General features: G+C 35.7%; 1 protein-coding gene across 1 annotated transcript in view; it reads right to left on the reverse strand.

Moving 5' to 3' along the window:
* The window catches only part of BLM (BLM RecQ like helicase), a 60,518-nt gene that overhangs the window by 28,985 nt on the left and 5,982 nt on the right, over window positions 1-25,551 (reverse strand). The window contains exons 3-11 of the mRNA XM_044662503.1: window positions 22,386-22,563; window positions 20,937-21,064; window positions 18,327-18,459; window positions 15,838-16,598; window positions 9,934-10,125; window positions 7,215-7,333; window positions 4,723-4,836; window positions 3,973-4,071; window positions 3,528-3,676 (exon numbers count right to left, since the gene is read on the reverse strand). Of these exons, the coding sequence (XP_044518438.1) occupies window positions 3,528-3,676; window positions 3,973-4,071; window positions 4,723-4,836; window positions 7,215-7,333; window positions 9,934-10,125; window positions 15,838-16,598; window positions 18,327-18,459; window positions 20,937-21,064; window positions 22,386-22,563 (1,873 nt within the window). The remainder of the gene's footprint in view (window positions 1-3,527; window positions 3,677-3,972; window positions 4,072-4,722; window positions 4,837-7,214; window positions 7,334-9,933; window positions 10,126-15,837; window positions 16,599-18,326; window positions 18,460-20,936; window positions 21,065-22,385; window positions 22,564-25,551) is intronic.

The raw sequence follows: 25,551 nt of genomic DNA on the forward strand, positions 1-25,551 counted from the left end.
AGGAAGGAATTAGGCTAACTGATCTTTAAGGATCCTTCTAGCTATAAATCCAGTGATGAGACACATTATGTTCCATTTGCTTAGGATGAGAAAACACAGGTGTCTGTCTACAGCAGTGTTCACCAACAGCACAAATTTTCCTTAAAAATTTTTCACAAGTTATTCAGGGAATTCCTAATTTTTTTGCCACTACAGGCATATGAAAATTAGCATAGTTGATGCAAGAAGGATGCTAACTGGCAGGCGCCATAACATAAGGCTGATGGAAACATGCTGAAAATGATTTCTATTTTTTCACTTAAGCTTTCACATATCAATGCAGTGTTTAGAATTGACTTTTGCATATGGCATACATACTAGAACCTTAAGTATAATATTTGATACATTTCACATATAGAATATCAATTTTATCAAACATGAAGGCAATACCTCCAGGAAATATTATTTTAACTTATGTAGGGTAGTACCTCACATATTTTATTCACATCTCTTTGAAAGTGACATTGCACTAAAAGATTTAATCCTGTATTCTGAAGAATACAATGATGGAATTCTGAAATTCATCAAATTTCTGTGTTGAAGTACCAAAACTTAATTCTATGGAAAATATTATTAGTACTAGATTGGAAGGAACCTTAAATTATTTAAATGTCTTATTTCATATTGTTCACTTTAACACTTGCCAATTTATTTTGCAAAGTCTCCAATGTTATCTAAATCAAATGTTCTTTTTTATTTTTATATAGAACTTTGGATTTCTCTAAAAAATCCTCTATTAAACAGACTATTTCATTCATCCTTTCTCTTCAAATACCTCCATAAGTTGCTGTTTTTACTTATCTCAACATCCTTTTCATAACCTTTCACCTTTAGCCTAGCCATCATTTTCATCCCAGATTTAAATGTTGTTTCATGGCATAAAAGTGAATTTAAATGTCTGTGGTCTCATGTGGAATTTCCTCTCAAGTAGTGCGATTTTCAACTTATCTATGCCTGCCTATCCTGAGTAATTCTTGTTCTCTAACAAATTTGTCACAAGGAGAATCCTAACATGATGGAGCCACCTTTGATTTTTCCTGACCCTGTGAAGATATCAATGGATCATATAAGTTGTCTATTGGTCATCTCTCACTCTTGCCCAACTATGGCCAGAACACGTTATTTTTTGGTCATACTGCATATTTTTTTAATGACATCCTTTACTCTCATTCTTTGTGCTTCCTTATTTGCTATATGTTGCAGCCTGCTCACATCTACTATAGGATCTCTTCACTAACTAAAACTTTAATTCTTAGAAGGCTGAAATATTCCATGACTAGAAGTCATAAAATAACATGATGGAATATTGGTATTAAAAAGATGAACCTTTTTTTTTTTCTGGGAGAATTTTGGGGCCATTAAAGCTTTGCAATTTTTCATAGGCAGTCCAAACTACTCTTTCCTCTAAAATTCTGAGTCTAATTCACTGTTCACATATAGTGATAAACAATGTCTACAGTTATCTAAATGTATATCATAATCTGGACAACAGACTGCCTTCATTCACTTCGGTTTGATCTGGGTGATGGATAGGCCAAAGTATTTTGAACTTTTTTCTTTTTAAATGCCTTACCTTCTGTCTTAGAATTGATACTGAGTATTGGTTCCAAGGCAGAAGAGTGGTAAGGGATAGGCAATGGGGGTTAAGTGATTTGCCCTGGGTCACACTGTAAGGAAGTGTCCAAGGCCATATTTGAACCCAGGACTTCTCATCTCTAGGCCTGGCTATCTTTTAGAATGCTGTGCTATGTTCCCAGTCTTGATATAACCATTAATGCTGTTGTCTGAATTGATAAGAATAAAACCTACTTTCTAAATGATAAAAGGCCAAAGAACATAAACAAGTAGGTCTCAAGGAAAAGATTCTGACATACCTATAGCCATATGAAAAAATGTTTCAAGTCACTAGTAATTGGAGATATGCAAATTAAAGCAACTCTTAGGGGCCAAGTTGACAAAAATAAAAAAAAAGGGAAAATGGCAAATATGGAAAGGGATATAAGAACACAGCAAACTAATGCCCTGCTGAGGGAGATGTGAATTGGTCCAGCCACTCTAGAAAGCAATTCATAAATATTCCTCTTAAAGTGTTAGATGTGCATAACCTCTGACCCAGAGATACCTACACTAAACCTATATTGTAAAGGGAGCAGAGAAAGAGGAAAAGGATCCATAGGTACAAAAATATTTATAGTACCTCTTTTTGTGATGGTAAAGAACTGGAAACTAAAGAAAAGGGGTATCCAGCAACTGGGGAATGACTGAATAAACAAATTATATGTAGCAGCCAGTCTATCACATCCACACTCCTAATCCCTACCCCTCCCCAACCCAGTCCATGATAGTACTGGAATTCTATTGTGACATAAAAAATGATTAAAGGGATGGTTTCAGAAAAATCTGGGAAGATATGTGAATTGATACAGAAGGAAGTGAGTAGAACCTAGAGAACAATTTATATAATTACAAGAATAATGTAAAGGAAAATAAATTTGTAATTTAAAAAAGTGCATATACTATCTATCTTCTCTCTCCTTACCTACCTTAAAATAAATAAATAAATATCAGCTGCAAAAAAGGAATAGAATGTAGAGGACCTCATCATCTATAGAGAATTCTTTCTTCAACTTGTAATCTATGTTGCACCTCCTCTGTGCCAGTGAAGATCCTCTCTGATGACATATATCCTTATTTCATGTCTTACCTATGTTAAACTATATGTATTTGTTTTAAAATTTTAAATGATGGGACTAGACTCAAGTATAATCAGTATATGTAGGGGCACTAAATATATATTTAAAACCCTTCTCTTCTGTCTTAGGATCAATAGTAAGTATTGGTTCCAGGGCAGAGCAGCGGTAAGGGTTAGGAAATTGGGGTTAAGTGACATGCCCAGCATCCACACAGCTAGGAAGTGTTTGAGGCCAAATATTGCTATCCACTGAGTCCAGCTGCCCTGACACTTTGATATTTTAAATTTCTGGATGACTACTATCTAGGTGAAATAAGAAAAGAGTTTACTATTAGGATGTGAACAAGCTGAAAAATGTTTTGTGTGCCTCGAGAAGAGTTTCCATGACCACAAATAGCTAAACAACAGAATATTAAAATGTGAAGGAATTTAGGGTTAGCTGGTGAACTACATCTTGGGATGTACAAGACCATGGATTTAGGTTCAAGTCTTGGCTTTCATTTATTAGCTCTGTGGCTTTGGGTGACTTCCTTGGCTTTAACTTCCTCATCTATAAATAGGGATAATACCTACGTAGTTACCTTATAGGGTTGGTATAAGGCTCAAATGACATAATCAGTATGGAAAAAATATGCAACTTGTAAAGTGAAAAATAAATGTCAAAAGTTATGAGCCCATAAAATAGAATATGTAATTTAATCCTCCTAAAACAACTAGTGGGACATTGTCACATTTTTCAGAAAGAGAAGAGCAGTATTGGAGAATTTTAATACCAATTTTTTCAATAATAACTTACACTTGAGGTTTGAGAATCTTCAGTTGAGTTAGGATATCTTTCTGTACCCTTGGGTTAGCAGTGGCTGTAAGAGCCATCATTGGAACAGAAGGAAATTTTTGTCGAAGCATATTCATTCTTTTGTAGTCTTGACGAAAATCATGTCCCCACTAATTGAAAAAACAAAGAATTTTTTTCTAATTATTCAACCCTTCATTTGAAAAAGACCATCGCAAAATAAAATCCTGTTAGTATTTTGTACCTTAATAAAAACATCAGAAAAACTATGAAAACATTAAAAGAGGCTATAAAGAATTAAACTGATTTAATTCTTTAGAAAATGACTTAAAAATCATTCAATACGGTTTTCATTCTAAGGATGATTACATGATTATGGTTACATACTAAGGATGGATTTCAATGAGTACATTATATTTTTTACAAGATTCAAAAAGGCAATATTTACCTGACTGACACAGTGTGCTTCATCAATGACAAAACGTGCCAATAATTTTCTCTCGTATAGATTTTCCAGAGTAGAAATCAACCTGTTACTTGCACAGACCTAGACCAAAAATTCATCATGATAAAGTTCTAAAAAAGTATAAAAACTCATGCCATTTCTGACTCAAAGCAAGCAGGAAAATAACACTATATGCAACTAAAACAAATAAAAAGAACAATAACAAAACTATAAAATTATAATGTCTAAGCTTGGCATGAAGGAGAGGAGGTGGCCCTCCCCTCCCTCTTGAAGTGGAGGGTGTGTGTGTGGGGATTATGGCTGTGGAACATTCTAGATGTCAGACTGTTTTTTCAATGTGTTGTTAAGCTTTGCTAAACAAATTTTTAAAACTCTTTTAAAATTCTTTTTTATGAAAGATGGCTCTCTGGGAGAGTAAGTAGAAAAGGGCTAAATTGGGATATGTAAAGTGATATAAAAATAAAAGCTACTAATAAAAATATATTTTATAAACTTAAAATAAGTTTGTTCAGGTAATAATGTTATAAGGAACAAGGTTTTAGTAAATTGAGCATTTCTGGAATTTCAACGTACTTTTAGGGAATAGGTTCTATGCTGGCAAATATGACTAGCATTTAGGCAAATAATTATCAAAGATCTTATACAATATGTCTAGAGAAATAGATATGATGAGCTTTGGAAAAGCAGAGTATATTTTAACACCATGTTTTAAAATAACAATATAATACAAACCTTTTCTGGAGTAACGTATAGAAGTTTTATAATTGGATCTTTTTTTGACAATTGGAGATAAATATTTGCAGCTTCAGAATCAGTCTTATCACCTGTCAGATAAGTAGCTGGAATCTATGGGGAACAAAATATTGTGCAATATATATTTTTACATATTTATTTATTTAGTTAAGTTTAGTTTTGTATTTTAAGGTCATAAATTATATCTGACAATGATGACCAGATTTGGGGGTTTTAATAAGTTTTATCCTCCAGGAATATTTTTGGAAAAATTATATTCTATGACCCTATAGAGTCAGGCATTTGGTTATCAAAAGGGAGAGATTTGAAGGTCAAATGGAGCTAGGTAGATAATGAAGACAGTCTGGACAATGTTCTACACTTAAGAGAAAATGCACACATTTGATAAACCTTGCCTGGGAGAATCAGTACCTGGGAGACTGACAAGAATCTGTTATGAGGAAGATTAGTAATTAATTAAGTATTAAGGATGGACCTAGCAGGAAGGACGGGAGCATTCCAAGATGGAATGAAGGAGCAGGAAGTAGGTGCTTGTGCCCTGAGAGAGACTCCATTAAGGGTTGGCATAAACTGTTGCTAGCCCTGGGAGATCTCAGCCTGCATCCTGATTTCCCTGGGATCCTGAGTGGTGGTGGCTTCTAACAAAGAGGACAAGACCTACAGAGCAGTACCAGGTGGAGGAGTTTAGGATCTAGTGGACAGCATCTCAAGCACACTCGCTCTACTTGGATACCTTGGCTTCTGGCATTCCTGTGAACATCTGTGGATAACCGTGAGAGCCCCAAAGCCACCCTCAGCCCTAAGCTGTGATGGTCAAGTCGGGCTGGAACCATGTTTGAAGCCTTCACAGAGATCCGTTACTGCTCCTTTGGGCTCTTGCCTGCTTAGATCACTAAGATCAGAGTAGAGAAGTCCTCCCCTTGCCCTGTGCTTTTGCCATTTAAGTTTAAGTATAGAAATCCCTATCCCACCTTTATTTTAGTTGAACATAGTTAAACCTGTTAAAACCTTTTACCTTGCCTGCTGGTTTCTAAGACTCTGGCCTAGTGGTGAGCTGGAGACAGTTGGCCATCAGCCATTTTTGTCAGTTAGGAGCAGCTTAGCTTTGACCTCTGGTCTCCCTATCCTGGTCCAGTCTCTCCTACAACCCAGTGTGTGTACCTACAACCATTTAGATTATATTGTAACATCCCTGGTGCCTCCATATTTTTATCAAAACCCACATTTCCCCTACATGATACAAAGTCTCAAATAAATTTGCTGAGAACAAAGTGAAACTCAAAAAGATCCTGACCTCTTAAGAAGGAAGAAAGGAAATAGGATCACTAGAGAAGGTAGATTTCCCAGCAAAGAAGCCAAGTGCCTGAAGAATAAAAGATGGGAGAAGGAAACAAAGAATTGAAAGGGAAAAAGAAGACAAAGGAAGTTCAGGTCAAAAAATATGGCAAGAAGATTTAAACTTGTAGAATGGCACATTCTCTTCACAGCCCTATAACCTTTCTGGGTCTAAATTTTCCTGTCTGCAAAATGAAGGGCTTGGAGCAATAAGGCATGTTTCATATCTTATATTCTATTTTTCCTATGACTCTACGGAGGATTCTATAGAAATACAAAGAAAGATAGTTGCCATTATGGTATTCAGAGTGACCTAATAAATTTACCATCTCACATTAATGTTCTAACACTAGGTCATACTCCTCTCCTCATTTTCTGTGGAAGAATAACTTTGACAGTGATCTTGCTTTGGGGGGTAGCTGGTGGGGATATTGACAGATACCCAAAATATGTAGGAGGACTAAGTTGTGTTCACGTGTACTGTAAGAAAATACAGCAGACATTCCTTGTGAGAATGAGAATCATGCTGGCTTGGCAGCATATAAAACACCTTTTATTATAAATTAAAAAATTTATATCAGCAAAAAAGGGGATAAGAGTTCCCTTATTTTTCTGTCTTGGAATTGATACTAAATATTGGTTCCAAGGCAGAAGAGTGTTAAGGGCTAAGATAGATAATAGAGGTGAAGTGATTTGCCAGGGTCACCCAGCTAGGAAGTGTCTGAAACCATACTGGAACCCAGTACCTCCTATCTCTAGGCCTGCCTCTCCATCTACTGTGTCACCTAGCTGCCTCTGAGGTCACATTTGAACCCAGGGCTTCTTGACTCCAGGCCTGGTGCTCTATTGACAGTGCTATCTAGTTGCCCCTTTGTCTTTTCTTTTTTTTAATCCTTATGTTCTGCCAAGGCGGAAGAGTGGTAAGGGCTAGGTAATGGGGGTTAAATGACTTGCCCAGGGTCACACAGCTAGGAAGTCTCTGTCTGAGGCCAGATTTGAACCTAAGACATCCTGTCTCTAGGCCTGGCTCTTAATCCACTTAAGCTACCCAGCTGCCCCCTCCTTTGTCTTTTCTTACTAGCATTATTTTGCTATTATTTTCATAAAAGGTTTTAATGCTTTGAATTTTCACTTACATCCAATGAAGTTAATTTTTGCACTTGGTCTACTATTAATGATCTCAGTGGAGAAATCACAATGGTAACTCCAGGAGAAACACAAGCTGGTAGCTGGTAACATAGACTTTTACCTCCTCCTAAAAAAAAAACAACAACAAAAAAATGAAGAGGAAAAAAGTCTATTAAGCTATGGAACACAAAGACCAACATTAAAAAGTTTTAACAGAAAGTGATAATGACCTAGTTGGATAGCTAGTTATTTTCTAAAAGTGCCAGCATTTTGGAATTATAACCCATAAGTGCCTAACTTGTTCATACCTGGTGACCTCAGTAATATTACTAATAATTAGTAATATTACTGAATCTTTAAAGAGGTAAAAGACAGACGGAAAGGTTACACAGAATATATGTAAAATGGCTGTGAACAAATTGGGGTATATAAATGTAATATAATATTACTGTTCTCGGAAAAGACAAATATAAAAGAATTTGGAGAAACTCTGGAAGATTTGTACCAACTGATGCAGTGAATTATCAGAAGCAGGAGTGCAATTTATATGATGAGCACAAAAAAGGAAAAGAAAACAATTTCAAAAGACTTCAGAACTCTGATCAATGCAGCAACCGATTATGACAACAGAAGAGTAAGTGAAAGTTCAATGACTGCAATGGTGAGTCAGTGGGAAGCGACCAGTGTTTTTTTAAAAAGAGCATCAATAAAAAGTTGTTTTCTTAAAAAAAAAAAAAAAAAAAAAAAAAAAAAAAAAAAGAGCTAACTACTACCAGGTTTACATTCCAAAGAAAGGAGATCTTTTATGTACAAAAATATTTATTGCAGGGACAGCAAGATAGCATAGTGAACAGAGTGCCAGATCTGAGGTCCTGGTTTCAAATCAGACCTCAGATTTCCTAGCTATATGACCCTAGGCAAATCACTTAACCCCAAGTGCCTAAACTTTACTGCTCTTCTGCCTTCAAATCAATTCAAAGACCGAAGGTAGAGGCTTAAAAAAAAAAGTTTATTTCAGCTCCTTTTGTAGTGTAAATAACTGGAAGCTAAGAAGATGAGCATCAATTGGAGAATGATAGAAAAAATTAGTTTATGAAGGTAATAAAATACTAATGGGCAGAAAAAATTAGTTTGTGAAGGTAATAAAATACTAATGGGCTATAAGAAAGAAAAGAGACAGTTTCAGAAAAACCTTGGGAGACTTGCAGAACCAGGAGAACAACTTATACTATAACAGCCCCTTCATTTTATAGATAAGGAAACTGAGGCTGAGAGAGGATAAGTGACTTGCTCAGGATCACACTGCTAGGAGGTATCCAGGCCACTTTTGAACCCAGGACCTCCTGACTCCAGGCCTAGCTCTCTAGCCACTGTGCCACCTAGCTGTTCCTAGCTGGTGTTTCTGAGGCAGTTTTTGAACTCAGGGCTTCCTGACTCCTAACTTGGTCTTCTTTCATTCACTGCATCACATACATGTTTCAGTTATCACTGTTATGTATATATATGCAGAAATGCTAATTAAGAGTTCCAGTTACTAAAATGAGGATAACAGAATTTGCTATAGTGAAAGGGAAAGGACAGTGCTCATTATCAATATTTTCTTGGTATGAGGAGAGTAAGAATATTCTCTGGTTTGGGTGGGGATGGCATGTTTTTCTAAATCATGTGCCTTTCACTGGAAGTGAGCAAAGAGAAAAGTTAACAGGGAGCACTTGATGACAAACTGACTCTCTGCTTGTTCTCAGGTCTTCAAGTTCAATCTGACCACCAGGGAGCTGGGAGCCAATGCTGGGGAGTTTTAGAGCCTAAAGGCTTTACAATTATAGAAATGATATTTATTCTTTATTGTATTTTCAAGTAAGGAATTATTTTACTCTGTGCTACATGACTAAATGGAAGGTGAAAAAATGATCAGTAAATTTGTGAAACTTGAAATGCTAATGATTAACATTCAGTATGCATTATGAAATCAGTTTGTAAAATATTCAGCTTTGCCAATATTTAATATAGTTATTAAGTGTTAACTATTAATTAAACAGTTTGAAGGATCTGAAGAAAACCATTAACTTGTGGAATATTTGCTAGATACTGATAAATTCTTATTTTGGACATCAACGGTTTGTAGGTAAAGGATAGTGTGCTTGGATAATTTTAAAGACTTTTAAAATGTAAATGTAAATGAACAGTTTAAAAAATGAACAAATGTCCTTTATTAAGAAGGCTTTGAATAGGTAGATATATGACAAAGTATCTCAAATCTTTTCTGAAAGCATAAGATGTATAAATCCTATATAAATACAAAAAGGCAAAAGTGATTTACAGTGAATTTACCTCCCTTGTACCATAACCTCCCTCAAAGGAGTTGCACAACTTTTAAGGTTAATAAAGCAGAAAGGGGTATTGCATTTGAGGCAAAAAAGATAACATTGCAAATCACTGTATTCAGGCTGTTTAAAAAAGTGGAAGATTTCATATGAAACAAATCAATTCATTATCAATATGCCAACTTGATGGGAAGGCAACTGTTCCCTACAGTCACAGACAAGAATAGAGTACTTGGGACAAGTCTAATGCATTTTCCCACTACAGCAGAAAAATTTTATAGATCCCCAGTTACTGAAAGAGTCTTACAGGTATACTTTTTTATTTCTTGCTAAAGAATTTGCATGTGTTTTCATTTAACATCTGCCAATGGACTCCCGCCAATTCACATCTATAAATACATACCAGTGGGCATTAGGATGAAACAGTCTTCACCAAGCAGAACAGCATTGATTGCCTCTAGCTGATTCGTACGAAAGTGATGTAGGCCAAACTTTTTGTGAAAAATCTTCATCATTTCTTTTGTATGTGGAAAATCAAGACTTTTGAAATGCTCATGTTCTGGATTTCTGGATGGTCTATTTTGTACCGATTTGTCTTGTAAGAAAAGAATCAATAATATGAAAATCAGTGCACATCTGCAGCAAAAAGAAAGAATTTTTTATTCACTTGCTATGCACCAAGTCCTGAATCTTCGAAGGGTTTAACATTCAGGACAACAGAACAAACTATATTTTCTGCCTCTGTTTCCTTAAAACTACTCACTCTGAGGGCAGCTGGGTGGCTCAGTGGGTTGAGAGTCAGACCCAGAGATAGAAGGTCCTAGGTTCAAATCTGGTCTGATACTTCCTAGCTGTGTGATCCTGGGCAAGTCACTTAACTCCTATTGCCTAGCCCTTACTGCTCTTCTGCCTTAGAACCAATACTTAGTATTGATTCTAAGACAGAAGGTAAGGATTTAAAAAACAAAAAATAAAACAACCTACTTACCCTTCCTAAGCTTCCTTCAATCTAGTTTTTGGTCCCACAACTCTGGAAAGACTTGTCTCAAAAAGCCATGAGTAACCTCCTTATCAAGAAAACCAGTCCTAATTTGCTTGGGTTTCTCTAAAGAACTTGACATTGTTGATCCTCTCTGCTTCTGAAACCCTCTTCCTTTGAGTTTCCTGATATTCTTTTTTTTCTCCTCCAACTGCTTTTTTTTCTGTGATAATTGGTTTTAATGGCTGTCAGAGGCGAAAAAGATACCTTACAAAGTTATGTACTTCCATAGGGAAGAAGTGGATTCGTTGTTGGCTATGCTTATTGTTAAATGACTGTACTCATTTTTTCAATCCCCAGCAATTATGTAGTTTTTTGTTGAAATCTGCCTAGTGAGTTTCCATCTCTCCTCATGTTAGAGAGACAGGGGCATGGTCTGTGGAGGACAGGCTCCAGGTCTGGAGATTTGCTGGTCCAGATGTGGAGAAGGGAGATGGATTAGGGCAGATGGGGAAATGTCAAGGTAGACATGTTTTTCTGGTGATGGAGGCTTTGATTTCCTTCTAAGATATCCCATGGGTTGGAGGAGGTCTTGGGTCCAAAATCATAGAATTGAGTTTTGTGTTTGGTTTGTTCCCACTGCTGCTTGCATCTGCTGTACCCTTTTCCTCTGGGTTCTCCTTGCTGCAGCAACTACCAGCCATGGAAGTTTCCCTTTCTTATGAAAGGGAAGAGAAGAACCCAGGTGGGCAAGCAGGAAGTCTGAGTCTCTGGGACAAATTTTCCCCCTGCAGGACTAATCTGGATGTCTGTTCTACCTTCCCCCCTATTCCTGAAACACCATGTGGTATGCCTTGGGCTTTCTTGCATTGTAGAATAGACATCTCATCCATCCTTTCATGAGGGTGAGGACATCCATGGATTCAGAAATCTGGGCTTGCCTGTTATGTTGTAGCCCAGGACTCTGCTCTCTTTTGATCTCCTGAAGTAAAGGTGGTACATAGGAAGCCCACCTAACTTCCACCCAGATCGAGGTCTTGGAAGGACTCTAAGACCAAGAAAGCAGGGCCTTCCTGTCCCAGTCTGGGGCCTCAGCTCCACAGGGATCTGAATGATGTGCCAACTGTCTGTCCTAGTGATGATTCCATCCACCCATCTTCCCTTGAAGTCTTGAGGAATGAAATCTATCTGTCCTTACTGCTGCTTGGGCCAGGGGGCATTCGAGGCATGTGTTGGGTCTACTGTGGAGGCAGAGGTAAGTGGACACAGGGATGCAGGGATCAGAAGAGGCTGAAGCCAGGCAGAGAATTAACACCTGTCCGACGAAGGCATTTGTTTGGCTGACAAACCAGAACAGCCCACAATGGGCACAAGCAGAGAGAAGGAAAATGGAAGAAATCAGGCAGCAGCTGTGCATATACAGAAAAACTGTGATATATTTTTATGTTTCCTGGATCACCTTGTGTGTTCACCATGGAGTTCACTGGCTTGGACAATGGGTATTCTTCATCTACCTAACTGTTCCTCTGCTGCTAATTCGTTAAAAAAAACTTTCAATATTCTTATATGTATAGGAGATAGCAGCTTTTAAGGTAGTCTCTTACTTTACTGTATCAACTAATTTTTCTATCATCAAAAATCAAATACAGTGGGATTTTGTCTTTTTACCTTTCAGTCAACTGTGTGACCATAAAGGTATGAGTTATTGTAGAATATTGTTTGCTTGTAGAATACCGTTTGCAAAAGCCTGCCTACTCATCCTTATACCTTCATCAAGGATAATCTAAATGTAATTTTCTTAAAACATATACCTTTCTATGAGGCGGACATGATTGGGGATGTGGACTCGAAACTACCACACCAATGCAACTATCAACAATTTGGAAATAGGTCTTGATCAATGACACATGTTAAAACCAGTGGAAATATGTGTTGGCTATTGGCGGGGGGTGGTGGTGGTGGAGGTCAGAGGGTGATGGGGAAAGTGAGAATATGAATCATGTAACCATGATAACTTTTCTAAAAAATAAATATTATTAAATGTTAAAAAAAAAACCCAACATATACCCTTCTATTTCTAAATCTATGCAAATACTCCTGGCTTTCACATCCCTATCCCTCCATTTTCTATAACTATAAGGCCTGACCTATCCTGAGAATCTATCCCATAACACCTTCATTTATTGTCTGTTTATAGTATGAAGTATTCAAAAGACATATACTTGATCCAATCCAGCTGTTTTCCCTATTTTTTTTAAAATTTCAGTGCCAATTCATCTTTTCCACATCTGGAAAGATATTTTAGAAACTAAATGTGAAAAAAACCAAACAAATTTAAAAGAAACAAAATGTGGTAGGTAGCCCCACTACCTTTAACAGTGAAGTTTATTTTAAAATGCTTATTTAAAATAAAGTTCAAGTTTATTTTAAAATGTTCATAGATCTTCCTCATTTTTTTGTGTTGTCCTCAAATGTCTGTGGGATGACTTTGCTTAACTTCGCTGCTCATCAAATATTTAAATTTGTCTTTCTTTTCCTGCTGCTTCTTGTTTTGAGGCACTACTTACACAATCCTCCTACATAAGATTTTAATAAAAGAATTATTTTCTATTCTATTTTATGTCATTTTATCTCTATCCACCTGGCAAGGAAACCAGATGTTTATCAGTTGAGGTAGTTTCTAGAATTTAATGGTTTTTTCATTTTGACAACTGATTTATATGTTAAACTTCTTTAGAAAGTTATAGTAGTAGTCTGTTCTTTGTTGATGTCAATGGCATGTTTAAATTTGTCAAGTTAGAGCTTGTTTCAACTGCATACTGGATACATGCTCATTTTTATTCTTTCTCAACTTTTAATTTTGATACCTTGGTATAACAAATTGGTTGTCTGGCTGATAAGCTGATTTTAGAAATGATGCAGAAACTTCTACATCAATTTTGAATTGTTTCCTAAATAAGAAAATAGTATCCATTTCATTTTTGGTGACTTTATTTGTGCTTTCAACATGTGTTATTCCAAATCTTTCCTCTGGCCATTCAGGATATATAGGTATCAAGACTTCCATATAGTCTACAGGTCTTTGGCTTCTCATTCCTTACCCTTGAACTATGCTTTCCAATTTATTTTTCACCGTTCTTAACTATGACCATCTTTATATTTAAGTTATTGAGTATCAAGATATATTGATTTAAATTTGTTGATCCATATCAAATTCTAGATGTATTTTCTCTATTTCTTCATCTTCTACAAAAGATACTGATACACAAATTAATTCTCTCCATAGTGCTTTACTGAAAATTCAGGATGGTCCTAAAGGCTTGGGGAAGTTTTATGCATCTGTCTAGCATGGAAAAAAAAATTGCTAGAACATGTACTCTACTGGCATCGCTCTGGCAACAAACTCTGGATCATACAAACCCACATCCCATGATTATGTATCACTATAGGACTTAGTAATAGATAACAATCCTGAAATAACACGTTTAGCAAGAAGAATCACTTTTTACAGTGGCTCATAATATGGGGGGGGGGGGGAACTAACTCATATTTCACAATACATATTATGATAAAACATTATAATATACTTATCCTAGCTGGGGAAAGAAGATAAATGTTTCCTTACAGAAAAGTGTGAAAATTCTTACAAATTTAAATGCAATAATAAAATTTCCAGAGGAAAGTAACAGAGTGGGGGGAAATGTATGACACATATAACTGATAAAAGCCTTCTCTCCTATATACATTTATCTTTGTTCCCTATCACATTAAACCCAACATGTTGAGAACAGAATTCTTCTTCCTCCCCCAAAGTCAGTTCCTCCTACTAGGCACCCACCTGCTGACTTCCCTATTTCTGTTAAAGGTAAAACCATTCTTTCAGTGACCAATTGCAGTCATCTCATCCTTCCTTTTCCTCACCTCCCACACTGAATTAGTCACTAAGTCCTGTTGATTCTTCCTTCACAATGACTTTTTCTAATTCCTCCTGCCACCATTCTAGTTCAGAGTAGAGAACAAAATACACTAATCTTAGCTCTGGCACTCACTCTAACGGCAACACTCAACTGTCTCATAAAGATATTTTGTACATCAATTATGACACATAATTTCATCATATTACAAAAATAAATCAATTAATGTGCAATTTTAAAGGTTAAAAAAACAAACCAGAATCTTCATGATACTAATGCAACAAAAACAGGATTATATTTTCATGAAATTTTGCACACAAAGTTATTTCAGCTAAAAAAATTTCTTGTAAACTTTTATAGGGCTGATGTAAGGTTTCATTATGTTTTGGCTTTCATCTGTTATCCTTTCAAAATAACTCCTTTTTTCAGGGCTAATTTAATGTTTCTAAGTTTCTCTCACAAGGATTCTAATATGTAGTAAATAAACAATTTTACTTTATGAAAGTTGTGACTCCACAACTCCCTAGGACCACATTATATGCTGAATTTTTTAGTATGTAAAACTTCATCTTTTGTTGAACTTGATCCTTAATAACTTAGTAATATTACCCCCCAAAATTACAAAACTAAAATTCAAGAAAAATTTTTTTGCTTTCTTTCTATCCCAAAGAATTATTAATCTAATTACTTTAGAGCCAATAAAACTTTAAATGTAAAGCACTTATAATGCCTTTTTAAATTACAAAAGACAGTTATAATTTCATACTTTTGAAAATTACAATGGCTACAAACCATAAAATAACATTTTTGGGGAATATAATGTTTATTTATTTATATTTATTTAAAATGCTTAACTTCCGTCTTAGAATCAAGGCAATGGGGGTTAAGTGACTTGCCCAGGGTCACACAGCTAGGAAGTGTCTGAGGCCAGATTTAAACCTAGGACCTCCCATCTCTAGGCCTGGCTCTCAATCTACTGAGCCACCCTGCTGCTCCTAGACTTATAATTTATAATGTAAATACAAACTTGCATAGAAATAATAAAATTTCTAAGTTGAAACAATTGAGTATAACTTGACCCCATGAAATTCTTGTTCTGAATAATTTTGTCTTAGAATCATGGAACTTTATGTTAATTTTGTTTTGTTTTAAAACAAAAACCCCTTTACTTTCTTCTTTCTTGGAATCAATATAAATATTGGTCCCAAGGCAGAAGAGCAGTAAGGTCTAGGCAACTAGAGTTCAGTGACTTGTCCAGGGTCACATAGCTAACATCTGAGGCTACATTTGAACCCAGGTCCTCCTGACTCCAGTCCTGGCTCTTTTATCTACTGAGTTACCTATCTGCCACGAACCTTATGTTTAAAGGAAACTTAAAGAGTTCGGTACACCGACATTAAACATTTTAACTTACCAAGGCAATTCTGGATTGAGATGCTTCTATTCTGGTTAGCAGGTGCCATCGAAAGACAGTTTGTCTTGGTCATAGGAGTTCTTTCTGAAAATGATTTAATTGGCTGATCTTCCCTAATAGGCAGATATTTATTTTTGGATGATTTTTCCTCGGCTGAATTATAATTTGGATTTTCCCAGTCAGAATCATCAAAGTCATCTACATCAAAAATATCAATATCCTGGGTTTCAGAAAAACCGTTTTTCAGGTCATTAATTGAATTAATGTGTTTATTCCGATCTTTTACAGCAGTGCTCGTGAGAAAATTGCCTAGGAGAGGAGACCTTTTATATTTTTCTTCTGTCTTTGATATTTCAACAGAATTGCTACTAACAAAGGATTCTGGTGATTGGGAACTGAATGATATTCTTTCAGAGCCATTTCTCTTGTCAGATGGTGACTCTGACTTGTCTGGAGTAGTTCTTTGTGTGTTGAACATCCTTGCTGAAATATCCAGATTTGGAAATGTCCTTGTAGTTTTATCAAGAAAATTTCCTTGACAATCAGTAGTAGAGACAGGTTTAGAAGGAAGTTGTAGAGATTTAAACTCTCTAACTAAATTGCCTGTGAAGGAAGATTTACCCTTTTGAAATGAATGCAGAGAAGAAAAAGCTGTCATGTCATTTATAGACAGATCATGTGAATTAGGCTGGTATATCCAATTTAAAGGTGGAGGACTAGTGGCACTTTTGTTGGAATTTGCATCAGCTAAGAGTTTTCTTCTAAAAGAAAGGAAAAAAATAACATTAGGTCAAAATCTATTGGCTACAAAAATATACTTTCTGTTCTCATTCACCTTACCTTTTATTATTTTAAGAAATATCATTTTTTTCCTAGCTCAAAAATGTGAACTAAAGGATTTTTTTAAAAAGGCAATGAATGATTAAAAACAGTAACTACAGTCTTAGGTTGATTTAAGATCATTCAGACACAATTTTCAGCCAATGTATGAACAGTTTTGTATGGAGGTCTGTACTTACCTTTGCTTATTTTCAAGAATTTAGGAGAAGGGTAAATTTAGATGGGCCTACCATATGATGGTGGTAGAAAAAGGGAGATTATGAGGGGTCTCACATTCATCCACTCACATGGTTGGGGTTGGGGATAGCAGACAAAAGGTGAGAGTGGTTCATATCAGGATGCTGGGAGTTCTCATTCAGGCAATTTGAATCAATTAAAGCTATACACCTAAATTAAGGGCAAGCTCATAGGTGCAACAATAAAAAATAATTGGGGAACACTGGTCCAGAGATAGATGATGAAACTAACTTTTGGATTTAAAAAATTTTCCAATTAAATAAAACTTTACAGTGGACAGCGATATTTTGCCTTTGTAAATAGAAATGGATCCTTTTTTTACTTCAAAATATATGAATAATAAAATATACATTTGGCAACTGTAGATTTATAATTATAATGACTTCTCTAGTATGTGATCTCTTTCCATGAAGACAATGACACTTTGGTATTCTACTCTTCAGGTACTTTTACATTACATGTTGTATTATTACATTATTTCTTTTTAAAAAAATTCTAACCGGGAGCAGCTGGGTGGCTCAGTGGATTGAGAGTCAGGCCCAGAGATTCTATTGATTCTATTATTTGGAATATTGATTCTAAAATGGAAGGTAAGGGTTTTAAAAAAAAAAATTCTAACCTTTGGTGTTAAGAGTCAATACTGAATATTGGTTCCAAGGCAGAAGAGTGGTAAGGGCTGGACAACTGGAGTTAAGCAACTTGCCCAGGGCCACATAGCTAGGAAGTATCTGAGGCCAAATTTGAACCCAGGACTTTTTAATCTACTAAACCACCTAGCTGCCCCCTGGTATTACACTGCTTCTTATACTGTACTCAAAGTACTGCTGTTTTTGTACTCAACTCCAGCTGCTTGTTTTCTCTGAAGCTACCTGTTAACAAGCAGCTTTGTGGTAGTAAAAAGAATGAAAGTCAGAATTTTTCTGACTCTGTCCTATCAGAAGCGGGATCATTACTACTATCATCTCAATAAAGTTTTAAAAAGAGTCTGAGTGATTAGGACAATGATCTGTTCTGTTCTATTCTTTTCTCTCTCTCTCCTCCTCCCACCTTCCCTGTCCTATTTTTTGAAGAAAGGGTTTAAATGCTCAGCTCTTTTCTTAGAGGGATCTCAAACTGCATAAGCCTGTGTCCTTTTCCCCATGCCATATAAACTATTTTTAATTGCTTATTAATTTTTGAAGCTTCTAGCTAATAGTCATTTAACATAAAATTTCTAATTATTAATTATGTTATCCAAACCTCAAGACCTACTATTAGAATAGTACATTCACAAGGATATATAGAATATATAGTGAAGGATATTCTATACTTAAATATTTTGAAAGACTAAAAAATTTTGAGTGGTTACATCACCTTACAAATATTTTGTACATAGATGAAATTTGTATACCAAATAAGAAAAACTCAGACACCTAAGATCTCGATGTTGGAGAAGTTCGTTTCCACAATCCAAGCCTTTAAGTTGAATAATAGGAATAGCATCAACTAATGAACAGATATCCTCCATCACATGAAAAAGCTGTTGTTGCAAAGTTAACAGTTTACCTGAAAAATAATATTACGGTTAAATCTGGGTTTCTCAATAAGCAACATTTACATTTTAAGATATACCCAAGAACATTTTTCTTTATTTAGATGATTAGAAACAGTAACATTAAATAATTTTCTTATGAAGAATATCACCTTCCTTATACTAAAGTTCTCCCATGTTCTCAGACTGTATGCTGGTCAAACTGTAAAAGTTTGGGTATTCACTCTGGTTTGAGGACCAGCCAGGCTAGGCCTAGAGAGGCTCATGACTCAATTGTCCCTAGGGATATTGATTTTAAAAGGTGAAAGGAGCCATACAATCCACACTGGTGGTGAGGAGTCATATTCAAGAAACCCAGGTGTCTGTTACCGTGTATCCTATTTTCATAGCTTAAATAAGAGGTGAATAATAGGATACTTTACACTTATCCTCCTTTCTTAGCTTAAATTGGCCCACCTTTCTGACCAAACAATAAATGAATAAAGAATGATAGGTTAGAGATTGAAAGGACTTCTGGGATCATCTCAAACATTCTTCAAAAAAAGCTTTGTGTACAAATGTGAAACACTGAGTGATACTGTAGAAAGGAATTCTGGCTTCATAGAAGGAGACATTGATTTGAGTTCCAATTTCTCCATTTACTAGCTATGTAACTTTAACTTCATGAGGCAATAATGAATCATAAAAATGAGACAATCCTAGCACCACTTACCATATAAGGTTTCTGTGAAAAATGCTTTGCACATAATCAATAAGTCAATAATAAATAATTAAAAACCCAAATAAATAAATGCACATAATAAATTGTTAATATTGTTTGGACTTCATGCTTTTCATGAATGTATGTCTTAAAAGGATGTTCAAATTGGTAGAAGTTACAAATGCTAAGAAAATATTTTCTTTACATGTAAGTTAAAAAAGTAAGTTATTAATACTATTCAATTCTTCTTATGCTCAGAGACTATAGGGGACATCATCAAAAGATAAAAATTTGCACTTACATTATGGTCACTCCTATTTGGCGGGAATAGTATAGGGAAATATATTGGTTCCATGTCAGCCCTATCTCTGGTGACATGCTCTAAGATTAAAATGGAGCAGAAGAATTGGAGTATTCTCATCTAGGGGAACAGAGTTAATTGCTAGTCATGTTGAGGGAAAGATAACTGGCCCAGAAAAAAGGAAACATGAGAGAGAAAGAGAGAAGTGCTGTAGAATAATAGCTTGAAGGGATAGCAAAGTTTAGGAGAGATGTGGGCCTGTTTTGGGAAGAAGGAAAGGGACCCATAGAAAGGGACATATTGAAGATTAGAGAGAGTGGAAATAATAGTGGATTAGGGGCAGACTAGTAGAGAAAATGGGAGGAGGGCAGCTGAGAGAGGGGGGATGAGAACCAAGGTACATAGAAAGGGAATGGCCTTAATGAGAGGGCCACTTCTTCATAAGAGACTGAAGTAAAAAAGAGGAGAGCTGTCAGGGAGTTGTGAGAAAATGAGAAGAGAGAGCTTGGAAGAATGGTCATTTTTCTCTGGAAAGAATGAGGGAGAGGCTTTCCTTTAGCTGTGAGTGGGGAAGGAGGGAAAGAAGAATTTCAGTGCCTACAACATCCAGGCTGAGAACTTTACAAGTGTTATCTCATTTGATTCTCATAACAATACTGAGAATAGGTGTTATTATTGCCTCCATTTTATAGTTGAGGAAAGTGTGGCAAACAGAGGTTGAGTGATTTGCTCAGCTAGGAAGTATCTCAGGCTAGATTTGAATTGAGGTCTTCCTAACTCCAGGAGGGGGAGGTTTAAAGAAAGAAGAGAAGAGAAAGAGGAGTAACCAATGAGGGAACTGGGATAGAGTCAGTTACAGAAGAACAAAAGGATTGCTTCACCAAAGTGAGGACCTAGTTGAGGCTAGATAGTATACATTTATAATGGACTGGCTCAGTATGGTTGCATTATTTTCTCTAGTTATTGCATTTGAGATGGATGGTAGTAGAAATCCAAGATCGGGGAACTGCCAAGGCCTTTATGGTAATAGTACAAGGGACTTAAAGAGCTGAATATAAGGGCAGCTAAGGGGTTCTGTGGATAAAGAACCAGGTCTGGGTTCAAATATGACCTCAGACACTTCCTAGCTGTATGATGCTAGGACTTTACCCCAATTGTCTAGCCCTTATCACTCTTCTGCCTATTGATTCCAAGATAGAAGGTAAGGGTTTTAAAGAAAAGGAAAAAAAAAGTTGAGGGTAATATTGAGTGGAACTGTTTAACTAAAAGGTTGACATTGGGAATGGAGGAAAGTGAAGCTGGACCAGGGCTTAAAGTTTATAAAAATGCCTGTGAAAGCACTGGGAAAAATAATCATAAAAGAAATGGGAAATTAATCATATTTTATACATGACCAAAGATAGAAAATAAACAACTGAATAAGCTTAGCTGCTTCATTATTCTCAAATGGGAATAACAAACATTTGCTATATCTAAAATGTTTTTCATACCATCATGTTTTGTACTGGTCCCCTCTAAAGGCTGTGGGCTAGTTGTTTTCTCAGATACTGACAGAAAGTCACCTGATAGCTTAGTAGCATTTTTTTCCTCATCACAGGTGGAAGGCTCCTTTAGAGCACTGCAAATAACAAAAGAGAAAATATTTTTAACACGGACTAACCACAAATAAATATATTTCTATGATATTTCATTTGTCCCTGATATTCCTCAATGATAGGTCTGACAATAAGGTACAAGAAAAATTAATGACAGGAATATGATTACAAAAAAAGTTCTCTACATAACAAAGCTTTTTTCCATATTCCATGGACTATGCAAAACAAGAATGTTTTCTTGATCTAGTAAAACTAATTTCTTCAATGAATAATCTTACAAAACAAGTTTAACAGTCCTTTGCACACAACAGGCACTTAATAAATGAATACTGTATTGTAACTATATAGAGCCTCTGTTTAATGTAAAAATAGGCCTCTCTACTTCCTTTATAGAAGTGGAGTGCATGTGGAACACTAGCTACTTTCATGATTGATAGGATTTGTTTTGTTGAACCCTTTTTGTTTATTCTCTCTCCTCAGGGATAACTAAAAGGAGAGAGGAAAAGAGATGATGAGAATAAAGATAATGCAAAACCAAAAGATTATCTAAAAACTAAATTTAAAAAAGAAAAAAGTCTGTATAACTGAAACTTTAATTATATAAGGTTTTATGTGCCATGGGAAAGAGGAAAAGAGGAACTTTTTTATAGTTTTCTTATCCTATATCAAATAACAATTATGCTCTGTCTTTGCTTATGACCTCTAAATTCTAACCAACCACTTCCTAAAAAATGTATGAACAGAAAGTGGTGTAGGATATACACAACACTTTGCCTGTCCTGTTATGGAACATAATGGAATTTTGCTATACCTTAATTTTTAGGAAATAGCACATGTTTACCATCACTTAATAGTGAGTGAGTGAGTGTGTGTGTGTGTGATTAGGAAAAAGAAAGACCACTTAGTTGGTGATGCTTTACTTTGGAAAGTGACATTAGAAGAACTCCATAGATTCCCCTCTGGAATATCAACTGAACTTTAGTTGCTGTGATGTGCCAGCTTTAAAGTAATAGGAGTAGAGGACAATCATACCTCATGGAGTCCAAAACACTCCTTTTTCCTTTCTACCCAGAAGGTAGGGATGTCTCATCTAGTGATATTTCATCTAGGCTCAGAAACCTAAGAATGATTCTGTATTGTAAATCCAATCACGCCAAACAGTTGGGAGGCCCATGAAGATTTCATATGCATATGTTGAGGAGGGATTTTTGATTTTTTTTTTTCAGAATGAGCAAACAAGAAAATAAAACACTAATGTACAGAATTAGGAAAATGTAACATGACTTAGCCAAGTCAACTTATTTAAGGCAATAGAAATGTTTGCTTGTCATTTGGTTATTTTACCTAAAATACTTCAAAGAAGAAGAGCAAGAGGAGGGAGAAAACATTTCTTCCTCTGGAGAAGGTGGAATAAAATCTATATCAAAATCATCTTCGTTAAATTCTGCAAAGTCAGCACCTAAAGGTCCATCAGCTGCATGTTGCTCAGCTCCGTTAGGATATTTCTTCTTTTCTTTGTCATCTAAAACAAAACAGCTAATGAACACATATTGTTTCCATAATTAATAGAAGAAAGACAATAGTGACTTGAGTGCTTAAAAGAATCTTTAAAAATAAAAACATTAAATCCACAAATAACTCATAAGTACAGTTGTTTTAATGTTTATAAATTAAACAGAACCTATTTAGTTCTCAGAATATCCTTTTAAGTGGAGGGCAGGGGACTCTTTGTATTAAGGGCCACTGTCCCTCCAGGGATGGAGGAACAGAGAAAGATCATATTATTTGAAAAACAATTTAAGGTTTTTTTAAAAAAAGTATTCATTCTGCTTGTCTGCTTTTTAACTTAAGAACAGAGAACATAAAAGCATATTCAATAATAATAATAAAGACAAAAAATGTGCAAGAGTATAATTAGACTGATTTTTAAAAAATTCAAAATACCAGAATTTAAATGACTAAATCAACATTGTCCTTCAAAGCAATCGTTTTGGCAGGCTTATTCCAACAATGCTGCCATTACTAAAAACATTTTTTGAATTATATTCCGAGCTAGTTAAGAAGTTATAAAAGAACATTCGTTTCCTTACTTTATAGTCACACTTTGTTCTTTGACCAAACACATTACCCAGTGGGTCCACCCATTTCATTTGGTTCCAAAAAACTTGTGTTCCTTACTCCTCTCCTTCCCATAAGTCAAACCCATTTTTAAAACATTAAGATGTGCATCACTTAAGACAATCAAGAGAATATTCTTTATTTCTTATACAAGAAATTGTGAGGACAATTCTAAATGAGAAGTTCTATAAACATTTTGTACAATGATGGCATTATTGTAATATATTATATTATATAGCTTCCCAAAAGGACTTCTTTGAAGGAGACATCTGGAGATATAAGTTCTGACATATTTATAAAATAAAGAACTGATGTGTGACTATAGAAATGATTTTTTAAAATAATCATACCCCATACATTAGTAAAGGAGCAAGAAAGGGGAAACCTAAGAGTACAAAACAAATACAGATAAAGAAAAGCTAGAAAGAGATCTACACAAAATACTCAATAGAACAACATACATGTACACATGTGTGTATGCACACATGCCTATGTCCACACAACCCCTGAGTCGCCATAGTTGGAGACTTTCATGAAATAACAGCTCCATCCTGTGGCCTTTTAGGATACTGACACTGTAGACTTAGAAATTGGAGTCTTGTTTTCACAACTGTAGGCATAAATAGAGTTACTACCTTTTGGATATAAGTAGAGGGCTAAGAGTTCTCTACAAGTTAAGTAAATGAAAGATAATATGAAGAAGGAGAAAATACTAATAATTGGGAGGTTCAGGAAAGGTTTCATAGCAGTGGTATGTGAGTTGTCATGTATGAGTTTTGAAAGGCAGTGATGATAGAGGGCTTTCCAAGTATAGAGGCAATTTGTGTGAATGCATGGAAGCAGAGGATGCTGAGTTTGGGAAACAGTTAATAGTTTAGTTTTCTTGGAATACAGAATGAACGAAAGGAAATTTTATGAAATGAAGTTGAAAAGGTAGGTTGGATTCAGACCATATGCCAGCTAATAAGCTGGTACTTTATCCTATAAGGGGTCACTAAAGATTTCTCAGCAGGGAAACGGAACGATGAAACTTGTGCCTTGCTTGGGAATATGATTCTGGTAACTGTGTAGACGGGGAGAGACTGAGAGTCAGGGAGGCCACTGAGGTAGCAATTAGCCCAGGCTGGACATATGAGGGCCAAATTAGGGCCGCTGTAAATGGAGAGGCAGAGACAGATATGAGAAATATCATAGAAGTGGAATCAATAAGACTTGGCAACTAATTGTATATGAGGTGGGGATAAAGGAGAGAAAATGTTTGAGTTAATTTTCTGAGGTGTTGGACGGAGGTGTTTGAGAGAATGGGAGAGATGATCTCACTGAGAGAAAGACTACAGAAAGAGAAACGTATCTAGGACATAGTGTCAGGGAATAAGATTTAGACACAAAGTAACATCATGAGCAAATTAAAAGAACATGGAAGAAATTACCTGCCAGATCTATCTATGGATAGGGGAAGAGTTCGTGATAAAATAAGAGAGGTTCACAGGAGGTAAAATGGACAATTTTGATTACATAAAATTAAAACGCTTTTGAACAAACAAAACCTTCTTACTATTTCTCATAAGTGAGATACACGAGAAAAACAGTACACAAACATGGATGAAGGGGTGTGGGGAATTGGTATCAAAAGAACCTCTCTTTTATTTCACAGAGAAATAGGGGAGAATAGTGACTGGAGAGAGGACAATTTAAAAGTAAGGGAACAGTTACAAGCAAAACAAATTTCCTGTTCTTGAATGGAAGAGCAGAAGGGAGGGAAAAAAACCAGAACAAAACTAGAACTTAAGGTGGTGCCTTATTTACCTCTTGGACCAGTGATGGGCAAACTTTTTAAAGAGGGGGCCAAAGAAAAGGAAATGCTCATCTGTCAGTCTGTTTCTAAGGCAACTCTTTTGAAGTTTCATTGTATTGTATCCTAATTGTTTGTCAGATTAGGAATAATGTCCAGCAGCCGGATAGAACATTTCAGGGGGCCGCATCTGGCCCATGGGCCATAGTTTGCCCATCACTGTCTTAGACAATTGGGAGATGGCTGAACATTATTATACTAACATAACGAATATCATGGCACCATGAGAAACAAAAGCAATTAATTTCAGAGAATCCTGGGGAGTTTGAACTTACACAAAATGGAATAAATAGAACTAGAACATTTTAAATAAGGACAGCAACGCCATAAATTAAAACAACTTTGAAAGACGAATTCTGATTAATGCAATAGAGCCACATCTCTAGAGAATGAAGCATATGACGTATCCCGATAGAGGTGATAGATAAAAGGTACAGAAGTAGATGTACACTTTTTGGAAAAGGCCATTATATGGTTTTTCTTTTGCTCAACTTTGTTTATGTTACAAGGGTTTCCCCCCCCCCCCTCACTTTTTCTTTT

The sequence above is a fragment of the Gracilinanus agilis genome, chromosome 2, assembly GCF_016433145.1.
Source record: "Gracilinanus agilis isolate LMUSP501 chromosome 2, AgileGrace, whole genome shotgun sequence".
In the NCBI taxonomy this organism is placed as follows: Eukaryota; Metazoa; Chordata; class Mammalia; order Didelphimorphia; family Didelphidae; genus Gracilinanus; species Gracilinanus agilis.